The sequence below is a fragment of the Polyodon spathula genome, chromosome 47, assembly GCF_017654505.1.
Source record: "Polyodon spathula isolate WHYD16114869_AA chromosome 47, ASM1765450v1, whole genome shotgun sequence".
NCBI classification, from domain to species: Eukaryota; Metazoa; Chordata; class Actinopteri; order Acipenseriformes; family Polyodontidae; genus Polyodon; species Polyodon spathula.
In genome coordinates this window covers 418878-430415 of record NC_054580.1, presented here as the reverse complement: position 1 = coordinate 430415, position 11538 = coordinate 418878, and the positions used below count along the sequence as shown (strand labels likewise).

Sequence of the window (11538 nt, the reverse complement as noted above, 5' to 3'; positions counted from 1 at the left end):
TGAGTAACCATTTATAATCCAATTAAACAAAACACTCAGTTCAACTATTTGCCTGATCAAAGCTGTTGAATGATTTGAGAGAGATGGATATTTCAGGTTCTGTATGAAACTGAATAGTGCTTGAAATCTTCAACTACTTAAGAGCTGAAAAATAGTTTAAAAATGTGATTATCCAAATTGTTAGTTCACTTGAGTGTTCATTTCAGTAACTGAGAGCTCAGTTGGAACAAAACCCAGCAAACACTGGACCAGGGCTGTGAATCACTGCTTTAGAAGTGAAGAAAGGTCACTGTTCTTTGTGACTAAAAGCATTGACATGTGAATTGTAAAAGATAATCAGAACAATTGGAACATGAACACCTCTGAAGTGAGACCTTGGCCATGTTTACATGCAGAAAGTGCAAGTTAAAAGGTACCCTGTGTTTCACTATTTGGCTAATGATTTCCTTACAGTGCCGTTTGCATGCGAGTTAATTTTATCGAGAGAAATTGTCCTTCCATTGCAAACAACCCCAAGCCGAAGGAAATATAAGTGAGTTTATTTAAATACCATAGAATGAGCTGAAGCATAGTACTGAGTGACAAGTGAACTCGTTATAAATTTGATGTGTGGCACAGTGATGAGACCATTGAAAGGAGATAAGATACTGTCAATCGCTGGGTTTGTTTCGTTGATTTTTAACTGAAGAGATTCAGGTTTATTTTTTGTTGCTTTAGCAATAACAGACTTATGAATGTGAACAGACCTTGAATGTGTGTGTAGGTTGCCACAGAATGGTCATCTTTGGATTGGAAATTATCGTTCTGTAATGTTGTTCCTAATGAAGAGACACAATTTCACTCGTTCTTGAATGAAGAGCTTAAACACAGTCACATTATCACCAGTCATTACTGCAGCTGTTTTGGTTTTAATCAGTGACTCTTCAAAGCTTCTGAAGGATATCTCCTGTACTGGGCTGTTTCAGAGAGCTTTTCAATCCTCAGCACCCCACTGCCCTGCCCAGTGCTGGTGGCTTGCTATGTTGTGTGAAGTGAACCCACCTCCTGCACCAGTTTGCTATTTTTTGCGAGCCACCTTGGTATTTTGGCCATCTATTATTAAAGCAAACCTTTCCAAGTATGATCACATTTTAAATGCATTCTGCACTTGCACACAGACTTCTCATTAATACACTGGGGATTTGCATTGTCTGTTTGCTTATGTGGCGTCTAATGCGTTTGTGACATTTACGTGAGCAGCGCAGCGCCATGTGGGATACCGAGCTTCCTTAAACAGAACTGGGTCATTCCTCAGTAAAGCAGACATGAGTAATAATAATAAAAAAAATTCTAACGAATTAGAATTTTGTATTTTGATTATAAAAAAGAATGTATTCTTATTTGAGTTTATTTAGATATATGTAATTACACCATGTAACAATTTTTTTGTTTTGTTTTTGTTCCTGGGTAGTAAGTGTTATTTCCTATTTGCTTATGCCTCAGAAGTATAGAAAATGGCTATTATTCCCCACAGACTTTGCTTTTGTGACCAGGACAGTGATATTTCAAAATATCACTATTTCCAATGAGAAAACGGGCGCTTTTGTGTCTTTTCGTTCAGTCAGAAAAAAAACAACATATGAATCCAAATGAACATGTATTTGTACTAAAGTAATACAAAAATGACTACAAAAGATTTAGAAGTGAGTAGTTTTTCGAGATTTACGATTATACTGTAAATACATTGTAAATTGATTGTAAAAAAGAATGTGTTCTTTTTTGAGTTTATTTAGATATGTGTAATTAATATTGTTACTGTTTCTGGATTGGTATGTGCTCCTTTTCTATGCACTGCGCCCTCAAGTGGTAGTTTTGTTTAGCTAATGACGTTATTTTAGAATTTGGTTTTGATAGTAAACGATAAAGAACACAGATGACGCAGTGATTTTTTTTGTAAGCGGAGGAGCGAATACAGTTTTTGACCGTTTGATACGTATATAGATTAATAACAAGACTGTATACATAGAAATCATAAGTGACACTATCCTTCAGTCCTTTTACATTCTTAAAGGATATAAAGATATAATAAGAAAATAGTTACACTGAATATTCGTTTGTGCTTGGATGGCGTTACTGGCACGAGACATATTGCTGTATTTGAAGGGTTCTCCACTCGTCTGACTTATTGGATGTAAGTAAATACAAGCTTATTGTTTTCTGAAGATTGGGAAGTCTGTATGCTGGAATTATTCTTTCAGTTAAGAGTTGGAAGTGATGTGTGGAGCACAGTGACTGGATGACGAGTTGTAATGTTTAGGATACCTAGCTTACAAAAAATAACAAGTGGTAAAATTTACTACAATTCCAAGTATTTACTATCCCAAGGGTTCAGTATTAATCGGAAGGCAAGCTAAAGATTCAAAACAGTGAAATAAAATTGAATTCTGTCAACTTTGATATCCATTGCCTAAATATCCTAAGAGACATCAGCCCAGACCAAATCAAAACCTGCTTAAGCCGCTGATCTCACTTTATAGAAACCGTGTTTAACAGCATTTATAGCAGTTTGTTTTTTAAAGTGTGATTAGCAGATTGTGCAGGTTTTGGTTTGGTCTGGGCCGTGTTCTGCTTTATTTTGACAGTTGAAAGCATGCCTGTTAATGTAGGTATCCTTGTTTGAAGATCAGTTAGTTGGTTCTCAACCTGTTTACCATGGTGGGCTTCATATGCAGCTCTCTGTGTTGTATGGGCTGTACTTATTACTCAGTACCCACACAGTAGTACTTATTACCTGTGTATCGAAACAAAATGTTATCTTATCTCAGCAATGCCATACAAATCATTATAATACCTCGCATTGCTATACTGGCGAATATCGACCAAGGGCATTTAAAATGAGCTGTTAAAATGAATTTCTGCTTACTCTCCTGGTATCTGTGAATGTATTCATAAAGAGAAGCCAAGTTAGAAACAACAGTTGTGTTAATCCTGGCCCCAGCACCATTCCAGTTGTGCCTATTTGCTTGATGCTTGACAAGATTGGGGGGGTTTATAACATTCTGCCACCCTGCAGACTGAATATTCCTGGGGGGAACCCTGTATCATTCATGTGTAATTATTTGGCAGTAGTTAAGTGAGAGTTTGCATTTTAGTGTCTTTATTTAGCTCATGTTTTTGCCTACATGTGTTTTTATTTATTTATTTTTTTTTTACTTTGTATATTTTTTTTAGTTTGTTTTTTTTAGAAATTCTTTGTATATTGTGGTTACAGAAGTTTGTGTTTGTTGTAAGCTAGAAACCTATTTACAAAAGAGATGATAATGTGTACATTCCCTGATTCTTTTACTCATGGCTTTCCTATTGGCTGAAGTATAATGCTGGCTCCAGAAATCCGCCTGTTGTAATTGCAACCTCCCTGGTGGAGACTACGCTACAGTTCTGTGTTTGCTAATAACCCAATGTAGAAAAAGGTCATGAAACAACAAAATGAGGAAGTTAGAATTGCAGCATTCCCTACTTGAAACAGTCTGACTTTCTCTCCTGTTTGTATTTTCCAGGTTCGGGAACAGCAGCTAAAGTAAGGGCGAGCAGTGACTGTGGGAATGGTGTCACCAAGTCAGGAGGTTTTAGAATACTCCAGCGAACGCGCAGAGGAAAGAAACCGTATCTCTGCTCTGACTGTGGGAAGAGTTTCAGTCTGTCAGAAAACCTTGCAACACACCAGCGAATTCACACAGGAGAGAAACCATTTCACTGCTCTGACTGTGGGAAGAGGTTTAGTCATTCAGCAACCCTTGTAGTACACCAGCGAATTCATAGAGGAGAGAAACCGTATCAGTGCTCTGACTGTGGGAAGGAGTTCAGTCACTTAGGAGATCTTGTAAAACACCGGCGTGTACACACAGGAGAGAAACCGTATCACTGCTCTGACTGTGGGAAGAGGTTTAGTCATGCAGCAACTCTTGTAATACACCAGCGAATTCATACAGGAGAAAAACCATATCACTGTTCTGAATGTGGAAAGGGGTTCAGTCACTTGGGAGATCTTGTAAAACATGGGCGTGTTCACACAGGAGAGAAACCGTATCAGTGTTCTGACTGTGGGATGAGGTTTAATCAGTCAGGACACCTTAAAACACACCAGCGAACACACACAGGGGAGAAACCATATCACTGTGACTGTGGGCAGAGTTTCAGTCGGTCAGGAAAACTTGCATCTCACCAGCGAATTCACACAGGAGAGAAACGATATGATTGTTATGACTGTGGGAAGCGGTTTAGTCATTCAGCAGCCCTTGTAATACACCATCGAATTCACACTGGAGAGAAACCATATCAGTGTTCTGACTGTGGGATGAGGTTTAATCAGTCAGGACACCTTAAAACACACCAGCGAACCCACACAGGAGAGAAACCGTATTGCTGTGACTGTGGGAAGACGTTCAGTTCATCAGCAAACCTTGTATCACACCAGCGAATTCACACAGGCGACAAACCATATCACTGCTCAGACTGTAAGAAGAGTTTCATTCAGTCAGGAGATCTTGTAAAACACCAGCGTGTTCACACAGGAGAGAAACCATATTACTGTTCTGATTGTGGGAAGGGTTTCAGTTCGTCAGGATACCTTGTTGTACACAAACGACTTCACACAGGAGAGAAACCATACCATTGTTCTGATTGTGGGATGAGGTTTAATCAGTCAGGACACCTTAAAACACACCAGCGAACTCACACAGGAGTGAAACCGTATCACTGTTCTGATTGCGGGAAGAGTTACAGTGATTCAAGAGACTTTGTAAAACACCAGCGAATTCACACGTGATAAAAAATGCATTGCTGATGTGACTGTGAATTAATGGTCCCTAGGGAGTATGAACATACTGATACGTTATGCAAATTTTGAGCTTTGAATTTGAACTTTGAACTTGAATTACTGAGTCTACAAAACTGCTGATAATCTGATATTTTAACACTGGGTGTCTATAACACCTTGTAGAGGTCTCTTGTGCCATCTGCCAGATACTGACGGAATTACACACAACAAACCCAGTCACAAAATGTCAACAATGTCTGGAAAACAGCGAGAAATGCTTCGTGGGAAAGAAGTACTAGAAATTATATTGAATTCAGATTTAAATTCTTCTACTGAATCAGGTGTTAGTGAAAATAGCAGTGAAGAATATTTATTTACCTTCGAGTGGACCAAGCTCAGACAATGTGACAAGGATTGCTGAGCTTTTTAGTAAGCTAGTTTTGTTCATTTTTGTAATTAATTTTCAAAATATTAATAATTATTGTCAGAATTGCAGTTATTTGGAGAACATACTATGCAGTCTGTAAACCATTGTTAGCAATACATATTAACAATAAATATTATACATAAACAACAAGAAACTTCCATAAACTCGTCAATACTAGAAATAGAAAATGATGTGCTATTCCATTAGGAATGCATTTTAAAGTAACCCTGGAGTATTATTACTGGACAATTGGCATTTCAGAAAGTGTTTTTTTTTTGTAATGGGATAGAATTGTTTAGTTAAAAATAGTGTAATTGATTTATTTATACTTGAGAAAATAAATATTTGGGTATAAGTTAATTATATATTTTATTAGCATCAATGGTGTTGCCAGTTCTTTCTATATACAGTCATTGCATTTGAATCAGACCTATACATTCCTGCTGTCTTTACGGGGAGTTTGGGGGTTTAACACCCTAATGCAGAGATGAGCTTTCAGGGGGAGAAATTAGGTTAGATTGGGTAAAGAAAATGGTAACACTATGTAACACAGTTGTTGTTCCTGGGTAGTAAGTGTTATTTCCTAATTGCTTATGCCTCAAAAGTATAGAAAAAATCTGCGGTTAAGCTGCAGTGGTTTGATTTGATATTCACCAATCAAAACCACAGGAGTAATGTGCTGAATGTTCACACTGTAGTATACTAGGGGGACATTTCCAAAACATCCTTGAACATCTGTATAATTAATAGTCAGTTTTTATCATCGAACCCACGTGGACATACGTCCATTGGATCATAAGTCCAACGCCTTAACCACTCGGCCATCCTGGCTCTGTTCGCTAGTGAGTAAACGAATGCTGTCGATCCATGCTGTACAGAAAGCAGCTCAGCGCACCAAAAAAACATTTCAGCGGACCAGTCTTCAATGAAGGCGTTACCATACTTATTCTTCTTTTTTTCTTTCTTTTTAATAAAGCTTTAGGGCAGTATATACACATACACGCTTATTGGTTGTAAATAACACAGATTTTGTAAAGCGGATTCCTATTCTCTTTGCCTATTCTCAGTCAACAAAAATTGTATTTTCCTGTCGGTCAGTTCTTTGTTTCAACACAGTGAGTCTTCCCTCTGCTCATGTATTGTCACGCTGACTACTATCTATATGAAAGTGCCCCAATCACCTAAAGGGGAAGGCACTGGCCTCTTAAACCAATGATTGTGGTTTCCACTCAGTGTTTTATTAAAAACGAACAATATCTGTTCTTTGAGTGCCAAGTAGTCGTGGCCGAGTGGTTAAGGCAATAGACTTGAAATCCAGGTTCTACTACAAAAGATTTAGAAGGGAGTAGTTTTTCGAGATTTACGATTAAACTGTAAATACAGTATAATTGTAAATCTCGAAAAACTACTCACTTCTAAATCTTTTGTAGTCATCTTTGTATTACTTTAGTATAAATACATGTTAATTTGGATTCATATGTTTTTTTTTCTGACTTTATGTGAATGAAAAGACACACATTTGCCTGTTTTCCCATTGCAAATAGTGATATTTTGAAATATCACTGTCCTGGTCACAAAAGCAAAGTTTGTGGGGAATAACAGCCATTTTCTATACTTTTGAGGCATAAGCAATTAGGAAATAACACTTACTACCCAGGAACAAAAAAAAAAAAAAAAAAAAAAATTGTTACACAGTGTAACCTAATGATCTACATGATGTGGAATTTATAAATGGGAGTTTGAATTCTCACTTTTTTCATACATTATTTCTAAATTTCTAATGTCTGTGATATGGGATTTGGAATTGTCACTGAAATGCATCTTTTCTACATACAATATTTCTATATTAACACACACACTTCTTGCTTGTACCTCATGTGGTTTTGAAATCCCAAACTTAAATAATAATAAAATCTGCTCAAATGCACTGAAATGACCACTGGATGGAGCTCTGGAGTTAATTGGAAATTTTGGAAACCATAAAATTGCCTATCATCTATTTGGACACTACGCTTTGTTGAGAATGTTGAAAAAATCAAATTATTATATTTGGGGGAAAAATATATATATATATATATATATATATATATATATATATATATATATATATATATATATATAGAAAAATGTGTCGGACAGAAAGCTGACAAAAAATAAGGTTGATTGACAAGAATTGCCAGTTCCATATAATTAATGATATTCACTACAGCCTACAATATAAATAATAGTATAACAATATAAAGCTACAGTATTTATCATGAGCAAATCAATGAAATCTCATTTATGCCTTGTTTCCAGTCATGCTGCGGCCAGGCTGGATGCGTGTGCCTGCCTCTGGTCCAGCATCCGTTCCTCACTCATGCCGCGGCCAGGCTGGACGCGTGTGGCTTCCTCTGGTCCAGCACCTACCTGTTCCTTAACTTTTTCAAACCAGGCCATTGTCTGAAGTTCTTTGGCTGCTGTAGGACTTCCCAGAGGCATTGTGGGATAGTACTGTGTTTCCCTTTTAAAACGCATGGACAGGTAACAACTGTACGAGCGATGGAGGCTGATGCGGAAAGGAGTTTGTGGCTATTTCTATTACCTCGTTTCCATGAGTTTTATTTCCAGTCTATGTGCTGCTCAAACAACACAGCAATGAAAGAATGCCAAGCTGTCCCCACGAAAAGTATAAATCTGCCATGTGCAGATATTGGTAAACATGGTAACCAAAAAGAACCGACAAGATGGGGTTTTCTTTTCAATCAGGATTTGGATTATTTTAGCCATGGCCGCCTAAATTTATTTAAAACTTCCAGAATAAATAAAAGTAAAGAATGTAAAGTGGACTGGGCCCTGCTTTTAGTATGGAGTTGCAGTGCCATGTGGTTGTTGAAGCCTCTGTGAAGGATGTCCCCTAGGTAGATGACATTGGAGACTCTGGGACTACTCCAGTTATCTGGAACAGGAAGCAAGTAGACACATTATACAGAGACCACAATTAAAACACATGATACAGGAACCTCTACTACAGGAAAGAACGCACCAGCAAATCCTTACTACAGGACCACTCCAGTTATCTGGCAGAGGAATTGTGCACTGGCAACAAACAGCTGCAGGAACCCTCCATGCCAGGGGTGTGCAATGAGTCCTAGAGGGCCCTTCTGCTCCAGGGTTAAACAAACTATTTCAGGGCCTGGATGGAGGTTTAATTAGAGTTTAGAACAGAAACACCAGCAGTGGAAGACCCAGCTTAGGCCACCCCTGCTCCATGACAGACTGGCAAATCACCGGCAGGGTGTCCAATGCTGACCCTTCCACTCCTGGACTGTGTTCCAACCCTGTTGTAAATTGTTTCATTATACTGCAGCCTATGCACCTCATGGGGAAATTATATTTGTATCTGTTCCCATGGAGGGATAAAATAAAAGGTAGCTGCATCTTTTAATGGAGGGTAGGCGGTTTCTTTTATTAAACCATCATACAAGCAGCGATGTGAAACTATGTTGCAAATAGAACACAACTCTATACAGACACACACAAGCCTAGTTGGATTCTCTTAATGGAAGATTTCACACAAGTGAATACTATTGCTTCCAGGTTACGGGTGCAATTTTGTTCCGTTGTTTGAATGCATTTCATGGCTCTTCCGAAAGTAAATGCCCTCAATTACACATGTTTAAATATGCATCATTTGAATTACACAATACAAGTTACAATAGGGGGATTTTATATTCATTTCTCTTCTAAACTCACCCCCTTACACTGGCAGTTGTCATGATACTCAGGTAGCAACAAGAATTGAATTTGGCCAATAATCCCCATTATGATAATCAATAGCTGAAGACATTGTTGGAACTCGCACAGCATCCCTCAGTTAACTATGGGAGGGGAGGATAAAAACCATTTGAAGATAACAGCTTCAGCATCCAATACAAGAGAAACTGGTCTTCATGTTCAAAAGATAGTTGCCAGGTTGTGATTAAACCCCACTCCCCATACCCAGCCCATTCCTTCATACCACTCATGAGCAGCAAGGAGAAGTCCAGGATTTGCTCTGTAGAGGCTGTTGAAGTGAAGGGCACCCAGGTTGGCTTTATGGGGCTGCTGCTGACATTCCACCTCCTGAAAAGAAATAACCCTGTAAATGACAGCATGCATAACTAATGAAACATGACATCAAACTGGCAGGGGGGGTTGTCGGAGAGAGAAGCTGAATTTAAAATGAAGGCACCCAGTCAGCACAGAAAGAAAAGCATTTGTTAAATAGTCAAAACATGTTTGCATTCTTCAATAGAATTGTCAAATCTATTACAGCAGCAGTGGCTTGAACCCTGGTACAAATGAATGAGCAGCAAAGGAATTTAGCATGAAGTTTACAGATCCAGCCCCTCGGGTCCTTGTCTGCGCAGTACAGTACCTCGGGTATCGGCATTCAAGGAGAATGTCAGCCATATTAACCCTGGTGATGATACCAATGCTGGCAGGCTTGTAATAGAGATGGTTTGTGTAGCTCAGGAAGTCTGGGAATACCTAGGGAGAGAAGTGGAAGTGACCCTTCTATGCTTAATTACAAAAGAGTGAAGCAGTCTTGTGCTTTAACCCCTGAAGGTACACAAGGAATTGAGCATTTGTTCAAACAGTTTAATACATTTGAGTAACTTGTAGCACAAGGAAACCGATACTTGGACTACAAGCTCCAGCCGGTCAGTACATTGTGAATCCCCATTTCATGCACCTCATTGCAGAATCTTATAGAAGATTCAAGAGGTAAAATTAGTGTTGTCTAATTTAGTAGGCAACAAAGACACAAATTATAGAATGTAAGTTGCTCTAGAGACCCAATTAATGCACAAAGCAGTTTAACAGGTTCCACATACCAGCACCTCTAAAGATCACTGATCAAAACACTGGAATTCTACTGTAGGCAAGAACTTCATTCTGAAGTGCAAGCAGCAAGGAAAGCGGGGCTGTTTACTATACTGGCTACCGCACTAAAATGCGATCGACACGCAGGGTTACCTGGAAAGTACTGCCGCAATCCTGGAGCTGGATGCTGAACAAAACCGTGCCTGCGACGCTGTCGGTGGAGGTGGCCGAGCAGCCCGCCGATCCCACGCTCAAGTCGGCGCTGTTCACCAGGTAGCCGATCCCGAACAAGTCCCGGTTCACCGTCACGACCATGGCGTCTTTCCTGCAGTCCAGAGTGACCGAACTCGACAGCGACAGGTCAGCTCTCTCCACGGAACGAGGGGTGGGCTTCGCCTGAAATACCGCTGCAGGAAACGACTGCGCTCCAGGAGGCTGCAGGTACGGCGCTGCGTTATAAACCTGCTGATCCGGCCAGCTCCATCCAAAAGCGCCGTGGAGCTGCACAAGCAAAATCAAAGCGAGCGAAAGCGCTGTCTGAACACTGCGCATCCCCATTGCAAACTCTTCAGCACAGAATCAAACACTGCAGCTGCGTGCCGATAAACCCGTAGCCAGCACCTTTATACTCACCGGAATCAATTAACGTGTTAAACCTGGCTGGGTAATTAAACAATTATACACCGACACACATTCAGTACGGTAACATCAGATCAACTCTTCAGAAAACGAATGAAGGGACTATTAGGAAAACAGAATCAGAACATTGTTTTTCTGAAAACGATCATTTTCTGTGTTTACATGACTTAGAATGATTATTTATTCTTAGCAGGGCGACTTAAAAATGTTACAGAGTATTACAGTACAAGTATCACATTACAAATTATCACATTACAGAATATCACATTACAGATAAGAGCAGTTATAAAGTACAGTAAAATCAGTAGACAGTAAGATCAAATACAAACTGAACAAAATAAACAATCCAGTAAATAATTACATTTAAGAGCGAGTTCGACCGGGAGCAGTAAACTTACAGTAAAAACATTCGCTCACATGAGTAAAGTCCAGTAAGAGCACATAAGTATTGTAATGGATTGAACACCGGGGTTGTGTTACTCCTCCAAAACTATTTGTAAATAGTTGTATTATCATGTTTAATGTGTGTGTAATGCAGAAGAAAGTTGTGATGATTGACAGCTTGCAGGAGCGACCAAGTCCCGCCTGCTTGTTCTGATTGGTGGGTGCAGTTTTGGGCAGGAGCATTGAAGGGAGAGGACGATTAAAGCAGATCAGGGAAGGAGAAGGGAGAGGGCTCCAATCCACGGAAATGCGCCCTACGAAGCGCACTGCGAAGGGCGGAGGTGGATGGAGGCCCTCTTCAGGGGTGTTCCCATCTGTAGTGAACAGAAACTGCTCCCTCCGAAGGGCCCTTCAAGCGGGCGCTCCCGAAGTGTGCAAGCACTGT

At 39.5% G+C, this 11538-nt stretch overlaps 1 protein-coding gene across 2 annotated transcripts; it reads right to left on the bottom strand.

Annotated features, from left to right (window-relative positions):
- Positions 1-7525: 7525 nt before the first annotated feature.
- Positions 7526-10900, bottom strand: LOC121306341 (zona pellucida sperm-binding protein 3-like). Of its 2 annotated transcripts, XM_041238098.1 has the most exons (4): positions 10224-10900; positions 9622-9734; positions 9223-9326; positions 7526-8281 (listed from the first exon to the last, which is right to left on the bottom strand). In XM_041238098.1, exons 1-4 carry the CDS (start codon positions 10626-10628, stop codon positions 8157-8159), a joined length of 747 nt encoding a protein of 248 aa, XP_041094032.1. In that variant the 5' UTR covers positions 10629-10900; the 3' UTR covers positions 7526-8156. The 2 variants fall into 2 exon arrangements, with proteins under 2 accessions (XP_041094032.1, XP_041094031.1); XM_041238097.1 differs by having other exon boundaries at positions 8189-9326.
- Positions 10901-11538: the final 638 nt, after the last annotated feature.